The following is a 23554-nucleotide window of genomic DNA, read 5'->3' on the forward strand; positions in this document are numbered from 1 at the left end:
GCAACTCGAGGTTTGAATTTGGTCTTCAGTTCCTTGAGCTTAAGATATGCTGAGCGAGTTCGGCCCTTTTGATTTTCCGACTCCAACTCCTTGTACATTTCATTGTAATATTTTGCTTTGTCATCCCAGTACATGTAAAAATAATACCATTTTAAAAAATTAAATAAAAAGAAAACAAAGATTCTCATGACTGCGCCGATTGATATTCATCATGATAGATAATGAAGAGATTGAGATCATTCACAGCTTCAGTTTGCTTGGCTCTACAGTCAACACTCTTGGTACCAGCAGCCAGGAAATTAAAAGACGAATTGCATTGGGAAAGTCTTCTGTCAGAGACCTCTCCAAAGTACTGAAGAGCAGCAGTGTCAGTCTGGAGACTTAAGGTGTGCCTGATACAGGCCATGGTCTTTGCAGTTACTTGCTATTCATCAGAGAGCTAGACTAGGGATGATGGAAGGAGAGTTGATGCCTTTGAGCTGTGGTACTGGAGAAGAGTATTGAATATACATACCATGGACTGCTAGAAGAACGAACAAGTCCGTTCAGGAGAGGGTGAAGCCAGGCTGCCCCTTGGAGGCAAGGATTCTGAAGCTTTGTCTGACATACTTTGGACATGTTGCAAGGCGGGATTAGTCCTTGGAGAAGGACTTCATGCTTGAGAGGTTGGAGGGACAGTGCAGGAGAGGATGACCCTCGATGAGATGGATTGATTCAGTCACTGGGGTAATGGGGATAGATGTGTCGGAGATAATAAGATTGGCAAGACATAGAACAGGGTTTAGGGCTGTTGTACATAGGGTAACTATGAGTCACAGGCGACTCGATGGAACCTAACAATAACAACAACATGGGGCTGGTCTGCAAAAGGTCTTTTTATTCTAAAGAACCTCGCAGTGTCATCATTTAGAGCAGGATAAGTCATAAACTGGGCTGCTGAACATGTGGACACCTAAGGAGTGAACCCAAGAAAGAACCTTAGAAATTACTTTTGGGAGTAGGTAAGTTTTAACAATTAAATGGGATTTTGATTCAGCAATGAGGAAAGCCAGAGGTGTACCAAATGCAGCATAGTAAGCAATTTCCCTAAGTGTGATAGTCAGGGCCACACTGGGGGGATTTTGAAAGCTGCCAGAGAGCTAGCTCTCTATTTGGCAAATCGCTGAAAGCCTTTAAAAAGGAGGTGGTACAAAGTTACAGTTTAATTTTAATTCACTTAAGAGAATTCTATCATATTCCCACTTGTTGCTATTAGGTGCTACTGAACCCTGTCCTATCCTATGCGATCCTCACAATCTCAGACACTTGAGCCCATTGCTACAGTCGCTGTGTCAGCCTGCTTTGTTGAGAGTCTTCCTCTCCTTCATTGACCCTCCTCCTTCCCAAACCTGATGTCTCTCTACAACAAATAATCTCCTAGAAACATGTCCAATGTGTGTGAGAAGAAGCTTCACCATCTTTGCCTCCAAGGAGCATTCTGGCTACATTTTCTCTGAGACATACCTATTTGTTCTTTTGGCAGTCCAGAGGACATTCATGCTCTTCTCTAACAGAGTAAAGATCTTCTGTGATCTTTAATCATTGTCTAGCTCTCAGACACCTTAGTCTTCAAATTTATATCATTGTTCCTCAATAATTTGTAGAGGTCATTGGATGCATACTTTCCCTGCATATTTGTCTCCTCATTTCCTGACTGTTGGTACCAAGGGTGTTGATTGTGTATCCAAGTAAGATGAAGTTGTTAACTATTTAAATCTTTTCTCCATCTCTCATGATGTTGCCTATAGGCCAGTTGTGAGAATTTTTATTTTCTTGACATTGAGATGCTGTCAATATTGAAGGCTCTAGTTTTTTTATCTTCTGCAGGAAGTGCTTCAAGTCCTCCTCCTCCTCACTTTCAGTATAAAAAAAAAATTAAAATGAGATAATAAAAATAATAAATTCTGTAGAGACTCTGTTCAAGGGCATTTTTGATACAGGGATTCCTTTAAGGAATGTGAGGTGTGGGGAGTAACTTTGCTGTAGCTTCCTTGCCTGGTTTGCTTTGGGTTCTGGTATGCCTTTGCAGCGATGTGTCTTCCAACTTACTGAGCTTCTAAGTTTTAAAGATACAGTACTATAAAGTCAGAGGAGGAAGAGACCAAGATGGACACTGGAAGAGACTCTGAATCTTGAACTGGAGGGTAGAGAAGCCAAAGCAGAGAGAAGAAATCAAGATTTTAAGTAGCTGAACAAAAGACTTCAAAGTGCAGCTCGGCAAGACAAAGCAAAGTATTATAATGAAATATGCAAAGAGCTGGAGTCAGAAAATCAAAAGGGCTGAACATGCTCAGCATTTCTTAAACTGAAGGAACTTAAGAACAAATTCAAGCCTCAAGTTAAAATAATTGAGGATTCTATGAGCAGAATATTTCATGATCCAGGAAACATTAAAAGAAGATATAAGGAGTACACAGAGTCACTGTACTAATAAAAAGAGAATTGGCTGACACAGAAGAATTTCATGCAACAACATATGATCAAGAGGCAGTGGGGATAAAGAAGGAAGTTCAAGCTGATCTGAAGGGATTGGCAAAAAACAAGGCCCCAGATATTGATAGAATACTAACTGACATATTTCAGCAAATAAATGCTGCCCTGGACATGCTCACCAGATTGTGCCAATAAATCTTGGAGGACAACTGCCTAGCCAATTGACTGGAAAAGTTGCATATTTTTTCTCATTAAAAAAAAAACGGTGACCTGATATACTGTAGAAATTATCAAACAATATCACATGCAGACAAAATCCTACTGAAGATTATCCAAAAATGACTGAACAATGCATCAACACCAGAACTATTTGGAAAGATAAGCCAGGTTTAGAAGAGGCTGTGACACTAGACACATTATAGCCAATGTCACATGGATCTTGGCTGAAAGCAAAGAATATCAAAGAAGTGTCTGTGTTTCATTGACTATGAAAAGGCATTTGACTGTGTTGATGACAACAAATTGTGGCTATCCTTGAGAAGAATAGGAATCACAGAGCACTTGATTTATACAGATCATTTGGGAGGCTGAGGCTTTATGAAGAAGAATGTGGAATCAGGATTAGAGGAAAACTCAACAACAGCCTGCACTGTGCAGATGACACAGTCTTGCTTGCTAAAACTGAGGAGGACCTGAAGCATTTGCTGCAGGAGATCAAAGACTGTAGTCTTCAATAGGGATTGAAGCTCTACATCAAGAAGACAAAGATTCTCAGTCATGAAAGAATCATTGGCAGCATCATGATAAATAGAGAAGAGCTTGAGGTTGTTAACAATTTCAGATTTCTTGTTTCCACAATCGACACTCTTGGCCCCAACAGTCAGGAAATAAAAAGACAAATTTTATTAGGTAAATGTGCTGTCTGGAGCCTCTCAAAAGCACTAATGAGCAATGATGTCATTCTAGAGACTAAGGTGTGTTTGATTAAGGCCATGATCTTCACAATTACTTGCTATATGCATCAGAGAGCTGGACAGTGACTAAGGATGACAGGAGAATCAATGCCTTTTGAGTTTTGGTGCTGGAGAAGAGTACTGAACATACATACCATGGACTACCAAGAAAACAAACAGGTCTCTCCTGTAAAGGTGAAAACAAGCTGCTCCTCAGAGATAAGGATTTTGATGCTCAATCTCACATGGTTTGGAATAAGACATCATGCTTGACAGGGTGGAGGGACAGCACAATGGAGGAAGACCCCGATGAGATAAATGGAAATGATAACTGGGGCAATAGGATTAGGTGTGTTGGAGGCAGTGAGACTTGGGTCAGGATAGAACAAGGTTCAGAGCTATTATACGTAGGGTCACTGTGAGTTGCAGGTGACTTGATGGCACACAACAACAACAATAACAACTCTGTTACTTTATGTCTACTAATCTTTGAAACACAAAACAAAAATGTATTCTGTGGATGATTTAAATGATATTTTGTATTACTTTTTCACCTTCATTCCTCCTAGTACAGTGTGGAAATAAATAGGTGAAACCTGGAGTGTCTGAACCCTTAAAAATTGACTTTTCTAGCAATTCTTTTATCCCTCATTGGGGCATTGTCTCCAGCTACCTTAACTGCAGACATAGGTCTTGCAAATCATCCACAGCTATGGAGCCAATATAAGAGAGCACTTTCCACACTGTGAAAAGTGACGGTGATAGTAGTGGAGAAAGGGTGAAAAGATTGTGTGGCACTGCTGTGAATAGACTATGGCACTCTTGTGAAGAGACTGTGGAAGGTGTAATCAGAAGAACCCTGGATATAAAGGTTACAGTTAAAAGTTTTGCTTGCTGGATAGTTGAAGGAAAAGGGTGATTTGTAACTGCGCTGAGATAAAGTTTACTGTATGATTGAGAAAACCACAGGCATCTTGCATTTGTGCTGCTGAACTAAACCTAGACTTTGAATACTTGACTGAGAAGATGTCTTTTCACTAGTTGAGGAATTGTATCTTGCTATTAAACTGGCTTGAGGCTGCTAGATTAAACCTGGATTTGCATTGTGTGATGGACTAAACCTGGATATGCATCATGTGATAGTCCTTGCCTCCCCACCCCCCAACCTATTTCCCTATCAAACTCCACAACAGTGAATAAAGTTTACGAGTAAACAATGAACAGTGGCCCCAGTGATTGGTAAAAATAGGTGCAGGAGCGTGTGGGGTGGCATATCTTACCAGGTAGCTATTTGCTTGGTACTAAGGATGGAGATAGTTCCCCTTTATGAAGCAAATGGAAGTCAGACTCAGTAACCCCTATGTCACATCTGCTTCTTTTACAGAAACAGATTGGTAAATAGAAAAGGCAAACCATAGATAGGATGATTTGCCCAGATTATTATAGAAAATCACTTCAAGAATTAAAATGTTTCAGAATATCCAAATACTATCAAAAGATGCAGTAGACTTAATGGCACAAACAGTGGTTTCTATTAGTGTAACTATTGACTGAATTTGTATAAACATGAACACTTAATTGCAAAAGAAAATAAATGTTAGTAAGGACATTGGAAGCTGCAAGAATCTCTTTGTCTTTGGGGATATAAGTATGCCCAGCTTGACTGATAACCAAATTGGAAAACATTAATTTGTCACAGAGTACAAAGTCTTTGCAAATGGTAAATAAAAGGCAGTAAAACTTGGGTTATCTAAAAAAAGAAATACAGATTTTAGATTAACGAGATCATTTTCACTAAAAATCTAGTACATTAATTTGTTGTTGTTGATTGCTGTCAAGTCGAGCACTATTCATAGTGACCCCATGAACAACAGACCTGAAGACTTTCTGTAACTATCGTCATTTCTCAATGTTCATCGAGTTTCCAGAGGTAAGTTGTTTAGGAAATGGATGCCACTTCTAGTAAATTAATATAGACAACTCAATTTTAATACCCTTTCTACATTCAGTCTGAGAAAGATCACTTAGAAATTTCTGCTTCTTTTTCTAGTTTCAAATTCTTTCTTCCTATCTCTAAGTTGACTAAATGAAACCACCAATAATAAACTCATTGTTCGAGTAAAAAATACACAACTTTTTAAAGTGTTAAAAGTCATTGGAGTGTAAATGTTCATTAAAATTATTAATTAAAAAAAAGAAGAAATGAGGGAAAAAAGTCATTGGAGAAAATGAAGGTGTGCCTTACCCAACCATGATATTTTTCAGTCATCTAATATTCACTTGAAAGCTAGACAAGGATCAAGGAAGGTCATAGAGGAACTGATGTAGTTATTGCATTGTACTTTTATTAATGCAACACTATGAATTATAGTGTTGGTAGAATATTGAACATAAAGTGGACCGCCAGAAGAACAAATAAATCTTTCTTGGAGGACATGCAGCAGGATACTCCTTAGAATTGAAGGTTATCATGCTTCGTAAGTGAGAGTGATAAAACAGAAGTCCATTAACAAGACAGGTTGCTTGATACCATAACAGCAACAATGGGCTCACTGAGGACCAGTGTTTCATTTCTGATCTGTTGTACATAATACCTCTTTCCCTCCTGCTTTTTATGTACCACCCAATCACATCCAACTGATACAGGATGAGATTGCCCTTCCTTCTTCAGCAGAGCATCTGGTGGATTCGAACCACATACCTCTGAGATTGCACTGCAGCTTCTTTCAACTAAGCCACCAAAGCTCCGTAAGACTCCTTTTTTGAATAGCAAGAGAAATCTAGACTGTTCTCATTCCAAAGATCATGTGGTTTTGACTTTTACTCTTATCACAGAGAAGCTAATATTGGTGTCTTGAATTCACTATTGCAATTTTAGTGATGTGACTGTTGAGAGTTTGACTCAAGATTCTTATAAAGTTGAAATTAGTCCATTAAATTTAGAAATTTTATGCACAACCATGTTTATTACTGCTTTGTTCACAATAACAAAGAGTTGTAAACAACCCAAGTGCCCATCAACAAATGAATGGATAGAGAAGCTGTGGTATATTCATACAATGGAATACTATGCTGCATTGAAAAACAAGGAACTCATGAAATATACAAAATGTTTGACTGTCGAGGACATTATGCTGAGTGAAATATCTCAGTCACAGAAGGACAAATACTGCATAGTGCCACTGTTGTAAAATGAGACTGGCACCAGTGTTGGGGAGACCTTAAGAAAAGATGAGATAAATTATGTAAACTGCGTTGAAACAGATAAGGGAGAGAACTGTTTAAAAGGGATATATGATTAGGTATTATTGTCATGACAGGAGTCCAGAATGAAGGCTGCATATTGAAGTGGACTTGGGGAGAGGGATTCTATCCCAATGAAAGAACTTTACTTTTCAAAAGGAGGCGCGAACTGGGGGGAAGGGGTAGGAGAAAAGTATAACAGTGAATGAATGGAAATTCAAAGTCTCTGTAAACTTTCATTAAAATTAATAAAACTTAATGATAATAAAGTATATTTAAAAATTATAAAAATCTAAAAAGAATTATAAACTTTATTTCACACCAAAAAAGTAGAATTTAAGGCAAGAAAAGTTATTCAGCTCAACTAAGATATTTTTTTAAGAATTTTATGTGTAATATGATTTCCTCTCCTAAGAGTAGATTTAAGAGCTCTAGTGGAGTATACCACAAGACAGCAGTTCAAATTCACTAGTTTTTGACAGTAAAAAGATGGGCAGTCTCCTACTGGAAAGATTTCCAGCCTTGAAAACCCATTGGTGCATTATTATGAGTTGAAATCAATTCTGTAGGTTTAGTTTGGTTTTGGTGGGTTATGTTTAAGTTATTCAGCAAAAGTCTTTAGTATCGCTGAAAGGGGTTTACTTTAAAAATTAAAAAAAAAAACCTATTGGAGATCAGTTAATGAATTAGCTATTTTCACCATCTAGACCTTTTTATTGCTCAACATCGAAAGAACTGAGAAGAGGTAGGCACTATGTTGTGTGTTTGGTATATATGTCTTACCCTTCAACCAAAATATTTCTAAGTCTTAGAAAATTAATATTATGATATTCATGTTCTTATATTCTCTCTCTCTCCTTTGTCTGGTCTTCCTCCTATCAACCAACCCCACTCCTAAACCTTTCCCTTTTTCTTTTCTGTGTCTCTGAAGTTATCCTGGCCTTCTAGTCGTACCTCAAGCTGTGCAAGATAGTAGTTTACCAAGAGTTGCCCGCTGCTATCGACACAATCGTCTACCTGTTGTATGTTGGAAGAACTCAAGAAGCAGCACCCTGCTCCTTCGATCTGGAGGATTTCATGGGAAGGGAGTAGTTGGCCTTTTCAAATCGCAGAACTCCCCTCAAGCAGGTAAGCATCTCTCTGAAGCACAAACAATATTCTTTTATGTCAGCATATTCCTAAGAATAAGTTAAAATGTAGGAATGCCAGATAGGCCCTTTCATTAAACTTTCTGTCACATCTAGCTAGACTTTAAATCTAGAACACATAAGGAGCCCTGGTGATATATAGTGCAGTACATAATCAGGCTGCTTAACAAAAAGGTCAGCAGTTTGAATCTACCAACATTCCTTAGGAGAAAGATAGGCAGTTTCTGCCCATAAAAATGACTGCCTTAGAACCCTGATGGAAGGTGTCTGAACCAACTCAACAGGAGAGGGTTTCATGTTTGGGGATATATAAAATGTACATTTTAAACAAGAACCATACTCAGCAAGGTGGGGCTTAGCCTTGAATTTTACATCTTATTTAATATGTTGGTTCTATATTTAGATTTTAGTAAAAATTAATGTAGTAAAGGTTTTGGTACTAGGCTATCTTTATAGATAAAAACTAGAATATATAAAATTTTTACCTTCTGGAAAATAAATATATTAAAGAGCTTCAGAAACAAATAGCAGTTCTGTCCTCATATAATATTAAATATCCTGCCTCATTTCTACAAGTCACAAAAAACAATGTAGCAAACTTGTCACCAAGATGCTGCTTTAAGAGCTCTCAAGCGAAGAACTTTTTATAGAGAGTTAAAAGTGATCTCCGTTTTAGAAAGTAAACATAAATACTGCTCTCCTTTTTTTTCTGGGAATATTTTTAGTAGTGCCATATTTGAGGTCTCACTAATTCATAGCATTCTTTCCTTTTTGGAAATTATATAAATAAAGTTCCATAGTTTCAGCAAGTGGAATCGTATCTCTTGTCTTTGATATCTCTTTAAATGAGTAAATAATTTTATCCATTTCCATCCTGAATGTTGGCCATTGTGGCTTTGACGAGTCAGCTGGACTTAGAGTCTCAGTTTAGGTGGACTTAAAGGCAGTTGCCTTTTAACCATTTCTTCTACTCAGGAATCTTTCCAAGACACATAGTGGGGATAATAAAGGGTAAGAATAGGTAAATTATGTAATGGAACAAATAATTCAGGAGCATTGATAAGCCTATCACTGACTAATTTTGGTTAAAAAAATTTTAAACTCTTACTTCACTCATTTCTGATTTATTAATTTAATATAAATTTAACATATTTTCTACATTTCAGCATGAAATATTATATTTCAAAGATATTTTACCATTTTTTTAACTGGGATGTGTCTTATAATTGTTATGATAAGAAACAATTGTGTTATGATTACATTATTAGAGTTTGGGGTTTTCAGCACCTAAATAGCAATGATCATATCTTTGATAGCATCTTAGAGTTGATAAAGTGTTATTGTTGTTGTTGTTGTTGTTGTTGTTGTTGTTATGTGCCCTCGAGTCGCCTGCGACTCATAGCGACCCTAATTACTCGTTTTCTGTTTAGTTATAAGAAAATATGTTCTTATCTGTTGTCCTGATGAGTCTATCCTAAAGACTTTTTAAAATATTTGGACTAATTTCAGTGATTTTTCTTTTGCTTTATACAAACCAGACCCATGTGCACTCCAGGCCTAAAATTGTTGCATAGTTGTTTTCATCTGTTTGTACTGTTTATTCCTTCTATAGGAGCACCAGATCATTGTTCCTATCTATCTTCCCATTACCTACACTCTCCCTTTAACAAATCCTTAAAAGTCTGTCCCGTTAGGCCAGTGTAGTGGAATTGGAATAAAGCTACTGGCATTGGAGAATTCTCACCTTTGCCATTCTGGGATGCCAAGAGAACCTCTTCCATCCTCTAGTCTCAGACATCAGCATGAACAAGATGTAGAGAAATAAGTTAAGGCGTCATTGTCTTGAGTCTTCATTTTCCTTTGTTTAGATAATGAGAACCTATACACCTGTGCTTGGAAGGACAGCCCTGTGGCTGGTTTTCTAGATCCTGGCTCTTTCTGAAAGATAGTAAGGCAGTCCAGAAGTAGGTGTGGTGAAACCACCATCATAGGATTAGCCACTTAATAGATTAAAGTGGGACTGGTTTCTGTTTTGGGGTGTGGTAACTTGGAGAATGTATAGGCAAAGAATAAGCACAAAAAAAAACAAAACTCAGAACTATAGATACATATTTGTTTTGTTGACATAGAGACACTGTTTTATTCAATATCTTTTCCTTTTATAGCTCCTACCTCCTCTTTAGATTCTTTCAGTAATATAGAACAAGAAAAGTATTTGCAAGCCTTACTGAGTGCAGTTTCTGTCCATCAGAAACTCAGTGGCAACAGCACTCTTACGGTCAGGCCAGCACTTGCTCTGTCTCCAGGTAAGAATTTATAACTTCTCTTCTTGACAGCTATGAAAGGTTGGAGCTCTTCCTAGAGTTAGCCTCTAATTGTTTGCCCTGTTCCTTCAGCATGAGCTCTTAAAGTTTTATGGGCAAGGCTATAATTCTAGATCCTTTTTCTGAGAAATTGGGGTACCAACTTAATATCTCATAAATAGTTTTAATTATTTCCTGTTTAAAATAGTTATTGAAAGAGAGGAGGTGTGAAACAAAAATCAATCACCAGAATTTTTTCCACTCAGATCTATTTTTCATAAACTTGAAAATAATAAGTTGAATGTTTACATTAAGCATGTATATTAAATGTATATCACTGAAATATAAACTTAAAATTTTTCACATTTCTGCAGCCTATTTATAGTACAGTTTGTTTTCACAAGATTTGGATGAAGAAGCCATTAAGACTTGTACTAATATTCTGTTTCAGTTATCATGTGATGGAACCCCAATGGGTTCATGTAGAGGTAACCCTAATGTGTTAGACACAGGAGCATGTGACTTGAAAAGTTGGTCTCCTTGCTTAATCAGCTATTTGAATTAGCTCAACAAAAGCAGAAAGTGGCTTTTCTTGTAAAGTAACACCATGCATGCCTTGCTTCATGTATCATTAAATTCTCTGATTGCATTTGCCAAACCTAACTCAATAATCTTGCAAATGTGTGTTATCTCAGATGAAATAATAACATTGCCTTGTTATCTCTAACAAAGCTTTGGCTACTTAAAAAGTACAATGTTTGGCAGCAATTAGACATGCTACACATGAAGATAACTTTTTGTCATTTGAGTAATGTTAACCCAAACGACATGGTTTTTCTTCTTCTTTTTGGCTGACTTTAGGGACTGAAAGGAGGATGTCAAGAATGTCCACTGTGCTTAAGCAGGTAGTGCCAGGACATTTGGATGTAAACCCATCCAATAGCTTTTCTCGAGGAGGTTAGTAAGATTGATTTTATAACTGAGCACTGGTTTAAGCTTAAAAGCAGAAAACTATCTATGTTCTAGATAGTGGGTACTTTAAATCCACTAATTATGGTTCAACTTCTTCTTAATTACTGTTTTCCAAATGAATGATCAAATTTCTTACTAGCAGAGTGGCAGATGATTATAGCCTCATGGAATCAGAAGTCTAATAATTGCTGATGTCTTACATATTAATGAGTTTGTGGAGCTTCAAGAGGTTGTTGATTGCCTTCGTGTCAAGCACGACTCATAGGAGTAAAAGGCCTAAAGCCCCTCTACAACTATCGACGTTTATCAGAGTTCATAGGGTTTCCAGAGGCATGTTATTTAGGAAATGGAGCTTCAGGAGGTGAAAGGAGCATATCTGGAGGGTGCCATGATGCTCTGTATTTGTACCTTAGAAAGATTGATCACAAAAGTATAGACAGCTAAGGAGACAAAAGCTGTGCCTCCTGTGTCTGTTCTTTTACTCCTGATCTTGGAAATGACAGTTCAGAGGTTAAAACAGAATGATATCCAGGTTTCTCTTTTTTTCTTCCAACCTATAGCATGACATAATAGAGAAAGGCTGAGCACATGTAAACTGGTAAACTGGGTACGTATTAGGTTGGTCCACTTTGTCTGTAGAAGTATATATGAGATTCTTAGTCTTCTCAGAGGATATTTCCAGACTAGGTAGCTTGACTGTAACATTCTCTTGCTTCTCACTCTTATGCTGTGATTAAACCCCTTGAAAGTTCTACCAAGTGAGTGTTCTTGGCTCTCTCAAACATCAGTAATGGGAAGCTCATTTCTTCCCACAAGTAGTCCCTGCATTTTCAAGCATCTCTATTTATTAGAAGTTATCCCTGGCTGGTACAAACAGTTTAATAATGAACTACTAACGGAAAGGTTGACAGTTCAAGCTCACCAAGATTTTGAACACTTCTAATCAAACACCTCAAAAGATAAACAGCTACCCAAAAGTAAGACCCTTGGAAACTCTGTGGCATACTTCCACTTTTTGACATATGGAGTCACCAGCATTGGACTTGTCTAAATGGCAGCTGGTATAGGGTTGGGTTGGTGGGTTGGTCAAAAGATTCTTTATCATACTCATCTTAAAAACTCTGACCATGTAACATTTAGGCCTTGGCCTTAACTCTCCCTCTTTAAGTTTCAAATAAATCTAATTTCCCACTATAGCTCTCCTGATTTGAAAATTGTTCTTCTGTTCAGCTCTTTAACTAACACTAAATATACCCTGTTCAAATGATTGCATTTTACTCACCATACTTGTCATTCTGTGGCCTCTTTCCAGAATTGAGCTTAGCTCTCTCGGTATTCATGCAGCAACGATGAAATGAGATAGGGGACAACACATCACTAGAGTCATCCATATGGAGTTTAATATTATTGGAAATCCCTAAGTCTTTTCCATTATTATTTACAGTGTCCTGGCTTGGAATGTGGCCTTTTTTTTTTATTATTTTTTTAGCCTACCTATACTATGTCTATGCCTATAAAATTTCATATTTCTGGATGGAGGCCTTTGGAATCTAACAATCAGTGTATTGACTGTTTTCCCACGCCTCTTGCCATCTGTAGATTTGATCACCATTCTCATGACATTTGTTGAAGAAAATGATGAATAGGCCAGAGACAAGGAGAAAAGCTTATAGCATGTATATCATTGAAGCCTCTCTGAAGAAGGATTGTTATTGTTGCTAGGTACCATTGAGTCAACAATGACTTGTGAACAACAGATCCAAACCTTGCCCTGTTCTGCATCCTAAAATATCCAGCTGTTAAACTATACTGGTTATGAGCACTCCTAATAAAATGCTCACTTGGCTTACATTTTAAATCTCTGCCAGTCTTTGTAATTCATATTTCATATGTCAGCCTGTTAACTGCATTACAAAAGATTATATGGTTATTTGGCATAAGTTACTACGGGAATTAGTGGTTTTTCCTGAGTGCTAATAAATAGGCCATTAATAATCCAGTAAAGAATTTAGTATAGAATCAACATTTAATTTTTTCCCCTTTTGCATATCTTGGCCATCACATTGACTCTTTGGATACTTATTTCTTTTCTTCCGTTTATTCAATTTTAGGATTTCCTAAGTTTCTTATTCATCTTGAGTCATCTTATTTAGCTTTTTATTACTTTTTAAAAATTCCTTTGTTTTAAAAATTAAGATCCAAACCTAATTTCTTCTCATCATTTCTTAGTGATTTTTGTTGGTCCATATGTTGGCACTGTGGCTTTCTCCTAAGGTTCCTGGTATTTCTAGTGTTGAGAACTCTTTCCTCTTATCAGGACTTGGTTCATGGTTCTAGTTCTCCTTATTGCTTTATTTACCATCCAAAAGTCTATATTGTCAGTAAGTGATGTCAATAATATTCCACTCTACTTTTAATAATGTAAAACTTCTAGCAGATGGCTTGTTAGTTGAAGCTCTCATAGGCCCCACTCTCACTTTATTGTTGGATTTTGCCTTAATAGGCATTATTGGGAGTGTTTATTCTTCTTCCATTTGGCCAAATGACCTGTTACATAAAATTTACTTATAAAAGTATCTCTCCTTTTATATTGATACCTAAGGTACATAGAGTTTACACCTAGTTGTTTCAACTACAATTTTGTCTCTCCTTTTATATTGGCCTCAGGCACATAAATTTTGCTTACCTTCTAATTCTTTGTTGTTAGTCTCAAAGGTACTTGGAAGTCTTTATTTACCTTTTTGGATTGAGATCTAACAATGATTTAATTTGTTTATAATCAGTTCTTCGTGTGTGTGTGTGTATGAATATATGTATATTTTACTACAATCATTATTTCTGACACTCTAACCAAATATTTTCATTTGAAAAATACTGGAGACTTAATATGCTTCCTTAAAACAGATGTGCTCTCTTAACCTGTTGCCTATTATTCTGGTATCCTAATCTAGGGACCAGAATCACAAATCCCATTCTTTAACTCCAGTTATTAATTCTTCACACCAAAACATTTAACTTACTAGTAACTGTCCAATTGTAGGAGGTCAGTTAAAGTTAGCTGCCATCATTATTGTGATGGTGGTGTAATACTTCTTGAAATGGGAGGGAAGTTTATATTTTCATTTAGATTGACTTAAGCCAGATTGCTCCTCACTGACCTAAGGCAGGAAGGTAAATGGTATATACCTTTTAGGTCTAGATCAACAGTTTTCAAACTTTCTTGATCATAACTCACAGAAAGAAATATGTTTTCTATCCTAAAGGTTTACATGCATACTTATTTTATATCACAGACCAGGTAGTACTAAGTTACAATTTAAAATGTATATATGCTAAAACAAAAGTTTCTTGAAGCAGTATTATCTGTAACACATGCAGTGCACAGATTTTTAATTCTGGTTTAGGTTTTGTTTTGAGGGTTTTTTAAATAATGTGAAGTAACTTACCAGTCTGTTAAGATCTGGAAGAAAGATGGGCCATCTCCTCCTGTTGTATGAACTGCCTCTGAAAACCCATTGGAGGGTCAGCTATGGGTTGATTTCTACTCAGTACTACATATCAATAAATTATGTAGTATTTAACAGTACTATGTAACAGTAGGTCGACTAATCTCAGGACAAATACTTATGGCTAGGAGTCACTTAAAAAAGCTAAGGACACCTCCACTGCACCAATGCAGTAGTGCAATTCCTTTGGTTAACACATCTTGCCGGTAGAATTACAAATCTCAAAGCCCTCTGCTGGTCCCATTGGTATTTTCTTATTGCTGTGTTCTGCTAAGTGATACACATTTGGCAGTTTTTTTCATCAATAAGCCTCTGTTTGAGAAAATGTTTTTTATTTACTACCTCATTGATCTGAAACTATAGTAGAGGCCCACCACAACTCAGAATGTTTGATTTGCAAAAAGACAGTAATACACTATTTATTTGAATCATATATCAGGTTCTTGACTATGTGTCAGGATAGATATAAACATTATTTGATCTCTGCCCTTGAAAACAAACACAATCAATTTGAGTAAAAGAATGAACAAACAAAATAGTTCAGTTCAAATAGAATTCTAAGACTATTTGAGGAGTCGGAATTAACATTATGCCTGGATCTCAAGAGATAAGTCAAAGTTTGTTATGTGAAGAAATGTCTGAATCATTCCAGGCGGAGGGACTAGCATGAGAAAAGGGGTAACGTTCAGAGAACAGTATCTCAGAATCAACTGCAGAAGATTCACTATACTCATCTTGGTGTTCCATATTCCAGTGAGAAAACAATTTTGTCAGAAAGAAAACAGCCAGTGCACAGAGGTTTTAAGCTTTTGCTATGCTGTCTTAGACCTCTCTTTAGCCTTGCAGTAGTGTTATCTGTGTGCTGTCAGTGGCTCTTTTGACTTTAGCGTTCCGACTTAATTTGTCTACTGATGGCCTAAAGTCATCAATCCCCTTTATTTCCTGCCAGCATAGCAGTGAAAAGTCACTTCCAATGATTTTTCTTTTATCCTTTATATCCTATCATGTGCAGTTTTGTAGCCTGTATTTAATAAAACTGCTAATGAAGTCTGACCCTTGAATTAGTTTCCCTTAATTGACTTGAGCACTTCTTTTGCTCAAGAATGATCTGACAGTAACTTATTGCTAGCCACTTTTGTTATTACCAGTTAGGTTTTGCCATAGTTGAAAAGCATTTTATTTCTGTTGAGAAGAAAGAAAATATATATATATATATATTACTCAAATTACAAAAGCATCATCTCTAATACTGCCTATCATTTTGGTGCAAGTAGAAATTTTAGAAGTCATTACTTCAATCATGACAAGCTATAGTATTAACGGTATTGCGTATTGTCACAGGATTGTGAATTTTTCCTTCTCATAACAATATACTTATGGAAAATGTGTGTTGTTTTAAACTGAAAAAAGAAGGAAGATTGTGTGGCAATGCTTAATGCTGTATTGCAAAAACATGCCCTTAGTTATTCCAAATGGTTGCTAGAGCTTTCATTATTTCCTGGTAAGATAACCTTGTTCAAAGAGCAACTGCCAATCAGCCTCCTTCAACACTAGGACCAATGTATTCCTGGCATTTATACTCCCCAAATTTCTTAGCTGTGTTGTTTCAATTTGATTCTGACTCAATTAAAATTGCCAAAAGCTTATCCCATTTGGTATAATTTTTTAGTGGCACCCTCTGCTGTGCTGTCCATATCATTGTGCTTTTAGTTTTTATAAACAGGTGCTGAAATTTCATTTAACAGGCACTCAGCTCATCCTTTTCTATGTGTGACTGCGCTTTTTATTTTGTTAATTGACTCTTCTACCTTTATTATATTTATATTTTCTCTATGTTAATTTAATTTAAAAATTAATCTATTTCTTCTCTTAATCTGCCCTAATGTTTGCTGCTGTATGCATTTCATTCCTCCTCTGTCTTAATCTTACCTACCAGTGCTTGGGTACAGAGATAAATGTTTTACTCAGTCAAATCCCAAATCTTCAGCTAAGGGAAGAGTCCATAATGAAGGTACTGTAATTAACTGTCATGATGTATCACTTTTTTCTAAACCATCTTCATATGAAAGTGTATATGTTACAAGTGATTTTTTTTCTCCCAGTTTGTTTGTCAAGTTACTGTTATTCTCATTCACATTCTGAATTTCCTCTGTGATTCCATTTATAAAAGCTTTTAAAAATTAACACTTATCATAAAACCTAAGGCAAATCAATAGAAAAAAATTCTTCCATGTAAAGCAGACATCATATAGACAACTTCTTCTTAGAACTAATCTTCCACAAAATAAGGAGAAAAACAGATATGGTATGATCATGGTGGTTTAGCATTACCTAAAAACATGGCTTGATTTAACATGTAGTAAAAAATTAAAAAGCCTTTCCAAATTGAGAGAAAATCCATTTTAAGGAAGCTACAGCATTGTACTATATTCCCAGCATCTAAAGATCTCAGATTTTCAAAGTAGTATTTACCGTTGTATTTAGCCATTTAATATTTGAAAGTCTCACTTGTATATAGGGATTTTTTTATTTTTCTGATAACATAACAATCTATTCTAGCAATTTAGCTTGGCCTCTCTCTTTTTTTTTTTTTCTTGGCCTCTCTCTTAAAAGACATCTGCTTCTGACTCTACATTCTAAATAAAGCTTCCTAAGGTTCCATAAAATCCCCATTACCAAATTTATATCTTCTCACTATTTTTATGGAGATTAAGGAAAAAAGACTATTTTGTCAATTTAGAATTGTGTCCTTGTTGTATGGTATGCAAATACTAATCTCAAGCCAGACTCCGATTTAAGGTTTAGAAAGTTTCTATTTTGTTTCTTATTCTAGATTTCTTATGTAATTGACTGAATAAAGCAGACCAATGTTCCTTCTTTCATGAAGCCCTAAGACATATATTTGTTCCGCTTATCCTCTCTAGACATCTTTAATTGCCTCCTGCCTGCACTTTTTGTTGTTACTGTTCTGTCAAGTGCACTCTTTTATTTATAATTCTAGAACTTGCTTAAAAATGAGAGTATATATCAAAATAACATTGACTTGGTGATTTCTTCAATTCTACAAAGCCTAAGACTGTGTGATTTTAAAATGCTCTTTGAATAATATTCAGCTGTTATAAAAGAAAATGAAAATGAATTGCTGTTAGCCATCATTACTAGATTAATTAACATAGGCTCTTCCCTCTAAATCTACCTTCCAAGCATGCCTCTGTCTCTGTGTTTAGTATCTCTCACAGTGATCCTCTCACCTAACTCTTTTGATTTTTGTGAAGGTGTATGGGCCAGTCTCCGTTCTAGCACTCGCTTGATCAGCTCCCCAACATCCTTCATTGATGTTGGCGCCCGGCTGGCAGGCAAGGATCATCCAACCTCCTTCAGTAACAGCACTTACCTACAGAACCAGCTCTTGAAACGCCAAGCTGTCCTTTACATATTTGGTGAAAAGTCACAACTAAGGGTAAGATTCTTTTTGTCTCTCACTTGGAAATTGTATAGACTCATTAAAGCAACTTATAAAAATTATGCACAAAATTCCTGTTCCTAGTCATTTCTGTGGCCTAGTGGCAGGAAGGAGAACTGCAATCCCGAAGGTACACGGTTCGAGGCCACCAGCTGCTCTAGGAGAAGGATGGGCAATCTTGTCCCGTGCAATTAACTGCCTCTGAAACCTGCTGGAGGGTCACCTACGGGTCGGTTCTGACTTGACAGTACACAAAAACAGTAATTTCTGTAGCTTGAATTCTTCAGAGTTAATATCAACCTTAAAACTTTTAAGCTATTCCTTTGGTTTTTTTTTTGTTTTTTTTTTCTATAATTATATTTTATTAATTTTCATAAACATTTACAGAGATTTTGGGCTTCCACTCATTCATTGTTGCACTATTCTCTCTACCCTCCTCCCAGTTTGTTCTTGTCCAAATGCCACAGTGCTTGTCAAAGCCAGTTCTGATTAATCTTCTTTGTCAGTGTATCCTTTGCCATTCCCTATCACTCCTCCCTGAGAGAGACTTCACCCTGAGTCATAAGGAAAAGGGGACGGCGTATTCTCTTAGCTACTTCCTGCTGAAAAGGGACGCTGTGGGTTTCAGGGTGAAGATCTTCTCTCACTACTCTAAAGGGCCCCTTTGGCAGTAGGAAACACATACACTATTATGGAGATTGATTTTGGAATTCAGATGCACTCTTATTGATTGTGCTTGGCTATTCCTTTGTATATTGTGTACATGGATATATAGAAACATGAATATACATCCTAGGGAGCTCTGTTGGCCCTAGTGGTAAGGAGTTGCACTTCCAACCCAAAGGCAGGCAGTTCAAATTCACCAGCTGCTACATGGGAGAAAGAGAACAGTCTCCTCCCATGTGATTTACAACCTCTGAAAACTCACTGAAGGCTAAGTTATGAATTGATTGTGACTCCACAGCACGTAATAAGAACACATATATGCATACATGCATATGTAGCCATGAAAAGACTTCTTCATAGTACTTTGGATGAAAGACCTATGAGTTGATTTCTGAAAAGTCAGCCATTAAAAACTCTATATAGCACAGTTTCATTCTGACAAACATGAGGTCACTGGAAGTTGAAATCAATTCTACAGAAATGAGCTGATTTACTCATGGCTCTAAAAGTCAGCATTAGCTTTTGGGGGTATTAGGAAGTGGAAATAAACACTAAAAAGCTTATTCAGGTCCTTTTTTTACTCTCTTGATCCACAGGATAGTTTCCACAGGAGTCTATGCCCATGGTAAAATAACAGGTTGTTCTTATAACTGTGTTCTAGAAAGAGAAGATAGAAAGTTGTAGAAAGAGACTGTAGTGTTGCATATACAAGCAAGAGAAGCCTAGGACTGTACTCTAAGCAACATCTTTTAAAGCATTGCAAGATTGTTTATGCAGAGACACATGTCTGTATCCTGAGAGTCAGAAAATTAACTCTTAGATTATAATCATCAACTTATTCTCAGTGTTAAATTATTATGCTAAAGAGCTTTCTTTACTATGCTGAGGTCCAGAAGTTGTAAAGATAGACTCTGCCTCCAAAAGCAGTAATAATTCCTAGGATTTCATGTTTTCACAGTTCACAGATTACAAAATAAATTACATTACTGTTGACAAGTTTTATCTTATTTTTGTTGATTGCCATCAAGTCGAGCACGACTCATAGCAACTCTATGAACAAAAGACCTAATGCCTTTCTATAACTATCGTCATTTCTCCAAGTTCATAGAGTTTCCATAGGTATGTGGTTTAGAAAGTGGATGCCACTCCTGCTTCTAAACCTATTTTACAACTGGGAGCTCCACCAAACACTGTCCACATTGGGAAACCCTTATGGCATTTGACACCCGAATGGCACAAGGTCCAGCATCACAGCAAACCCTGATTACCTCAGTGCAGCAGATTGACAAAGAGTGATGTAAGAAATGAAAATATTTGTTAATTCAGAAGTCTCCACAAAGTTTATACTAGCTCTCTGGTCAGCACTGGACAATCCAGACAGACCTCTTACTGAATTAAGGAGCAGAGCTGTGAGCAGGGTGCTCTGGTTCCTCGGCCTCCCCAGCAGGATCCCACATGCTCCGCCCATGTGATGCCACCAACTGAGTCATCTCTGTAACTGACTGGCTTTTGCCAGATCTGCTCCCACTGCCTCTGCTGCTGCAAGTACTGAACCAGCAACTTTTAACCTAAAAGTCAGTCAGCTTTTAAATCTGCATGCATATTTCATACACAGATAAATTTGTCATATAGTAAATGTGGCACTTTTCTTCCCACCCTACCCTGTCCCCCACTGTGCAACCCTCTTCAGTGCCTGTAGCCTGTAAGCAGGGAGGCCAGGCAGTGGTTTGGGGCTATAGTATGCTCTGGCAGGAACATTTTAACAGGCCCACGGGGACAGCCCTGCCAGTAATTGTGACACTTTTCAACAGCAGTCCAGAGCTCCCTGCATAGGGCCACCTTGGCACCAGCATCTTTACTAAAGCACAGACTTTCCACACATCATCACACCACTTAGCATCTTCATCACTCCCTGCAGCTTGTCTCCTGTATGCTCCCCTCTGCACTTTAGTCCTCAGCGTGTCTGTATGAGCAAGCAGGACAGAACCACCCCCCCGGAACTCTTCCTAACCCTCTTCCTTCCCATCTCTCTGTCCTACCTATTTGTTCCTTTTCTTCCTTCTTTTCTTTTCTAGTTTGTAAATGATTATATTTAGAAAATATAATCCTTCCATCCAGGTACAATGAGTGCAGTTTTACATATTCAGTCAAAGAGTTGTTTTTATTAATTCATTTGTGTCTAGCATGTGTCTGCCTAGTGTGTACTATGTACCACTGCTAGTATATTGCTGTCTAGTGGCAGCCGCATAGCTTTTTCTCTTAACAAAGGAAACATAAAAATACAAGCAAGTGTAAGGAGCTGTGGTGGTGTGGTCTGTAGAGTGCTGCAGTGCTAACCAAAAATGCAAGCAAGTTGTGGGGCGGCGGGGAGAAGTAACTTATCTGAAAATATGCTCTTATTTGTGCTTATTTACCATCTTAAGGAGCACTGTACACAGTGGTTAAGCACTTAGTGGCTATCCAGAGTGGGGGGGGGGGCGGGTGGCAGATGTGGCAATCAGCTTCCATTCAGTTCACAACCTAGGAAACCCTAAGCGCTGCTCTGTTGCATGGAGTCACTATCAGTTGGGATCAACTCAATAACAACGAGTATTTTGGGTTTGTTAATTTTTTTTAATTCACATACTTCAGTGTTTTTATTAATATTAGCAAATTCCTTGTGGACTATAGTGTTTTCAATACTAAAGTTGATAATTTTTTGGTTTAAAAGATAAGTATTCTTAGTTCTGTGTAGTTAGAAAATGGAAGATAATATAATTTTTCTGAAAAGTAAGATATGTTTTATTTATTATAAGATTGTTTTTTTAAAAAACCACTAATAGGAATTCATATATACTGCTAAGTTCCTTTACAGAAGTATCATATTTTGCTTCTATGTTGTATAATAAATTCATTCGTTGCCGTCAAGTCAGAAATAACTCCATTTACCCTCTAGTAGATTTTCATAGGCTGTAAATAGCACAGTAGGAGATTGCTCGTCCTTCTCCCTTGGAGCAGCTGGTGGATTTGAATACTCTACTTTTGGCAAAACAACGTCCTATCCAGAGCTGCATTGTTATATGATGGTGGTGTGGTGTTATGTACTATGCAGTTGGAGCCCAGGAACTCATGACTAACCCTCCAGTGGGTTTTCATAAGCAGTAAATTGAACAGGAGGAGGCTGCCCATTTTTCTCCCATGAAGCAGTTTGTATATGTGAACTGCCTACCTTTGGGTTCACAGCACAACTCCTTACCCCTAAGCCATCAGCGCTCCCTTGTTTTACAGTGTTGTTGTTGTTTACTGTCACATTGATTACAACTCATAGCCACCGGATGAACAATGGCTCTGAATCTTGTCCTGAGAATTATAGTTCTCGTTATTTCACTCACCATATACTATGTCATATTGCTGTTTAGTTTTATTTATTGAAATTCTGTATGTAAAAACATAGTCACATTATTAAACACATAGTGCCCCAGTTATTATTCATTCATGTTTTCTCATATTTCCATTTCTTTATAATATATTCCTTTTTTTATAGTATATTCTTATAAGTGGAATTACTAAGACAAAGAATGTTAACATTTTTGCTTCCTGATACATATTAGAAATGTTCTTAAAAAATAAAAACCTGGGATATTTTGCTTTTTCTTTTAAAACTTTAATAGACAGTTGAATAATCAATAAACTAACAAAATATTAAACAGACTACACACATACACACACATGCTTACATATAAACCCTTGCCAGAATTTTCACTCCAATGGAGGGGTTTAGGAAGAATATGCAAAATGTGGAAAGGAATTTGAGAAGATTTATTCATAATGCTTTGAAAGAACCAGATTATAAAATAAAAATACACCAGCAGGACATTTTATGATCTTAATTTGCAAATGCATCAGCCAATGTCTCACACAAAATTAATTCCATTGGATTAGACATGTGATAAAAATATTCAAGTAAAATACAGGTTGATATATGTTTTACCTTATGTCAAAAAATTGCCTCAACATCAAGAATCAACAAAACCTTTAATTTTTCACTCTTTTTTTAAAATTTTTCACTCTTAATTACTGACTTCATCAGCATAAGCCCAATGTTTTTAGTCTTGAGACAGTGAAAAAATTATTTTTTTAATGTTTTTTCACCACTGTACTACCAAAAGTCCTTTGTCATTTTTATAAAGGTTGTATTTAAGTTCACATTCTTATAATTGGCTTACATTTGGTGTTATAAACTCCATCAAGTTGCAGCCCACCAGTAGTCTCTTCATGTTTTCAAAGTGACGGTATTTTTTTTTAATTATTACTAAATTTTATTCGTTTTAATGAACATATACAGAGATTTTGGGTTCTCATTCATTCATTGTTGCACTGTTTTCTCTACCCTCCTCCCCAGTTCGTTCTTCTCCCCCCCCAAATGTCTGTTTTAATTATCCAATTGCCACAGTGCTTGTCAAAGCCAGTTCTGATTAATCTTCTTTGTCAGTGTGTCTTTTGCCATTCCCTATCACTCCTCCCTGAGAGAGACTTCACCCTTATTCATAAGGAAAGGGGGATGGCATATTCTCTTAGCTACTTCCTGCTGAAAAGGGATGCTGTGGGTTTCAGGGTGAAGATGTTCTCTCACTACTCTAAAGGACCCCTTTGGCAGTAGGAAACACTAGACTATTATGGAGATTGATTTTGGAATTTAGATGCACTGTTATCAGTTGTGCTTAGCCGTACATGTTCATATCCTTGAAGATGTATCATGGAGGTGTTGCAACCCAGAAGACACAAATTTAACTAAGAAGTTAAAAATACATGAGTCAAAAATTAACAAGCAATAATATTCTGAGTAGAG

At 36.8% G+C, this 23554-nt stretch overlaps 1 protein-coding gene across 1 annotated transcript in view; it reads left to right on the forward strand.

Moving 5' to 3' along the window:
• SBF2 (SET binding factor 2) overlaps positions 1–23554 on the forward strand; it is a 510367-nt gene that overhangs the window by 434458 nt on the left and 52355 nt on the right. Inside the window, exons 27-29 of the mRNA XM_006885420.1 lie at positions 7600–7796; positions 9982–10122; positions 17873–18057. Coding sequence (XP_006885482.1) covers positions 7600–7796; positions 9982–10122; positions 17873–18057 — 523 coding nt within the window. The remainder of the gene's footprint in view (positions 1–7599; positions 7797–9981; positions 10123–17872; positions 18058–23554) is intronic.

This window comes from Elephantulus edwardii, unplaced genomic scaffold, assembly GCF_000299155.1.
Source record: "Elephantulus edwardii isolate Elephantulus edwardi_28Jun2011 unplaced genomic scaffold, EleEdw1.0 scaffold00044, whole genome shotgun sequence".
Taxonomy (NCBI): domain Eukaryota; kingdom Metazoa; phylum Chordata; class Mammalia; order Macroscelidea; family Macroscelididae; genus Elephantulus; species Elephantulus edwardii.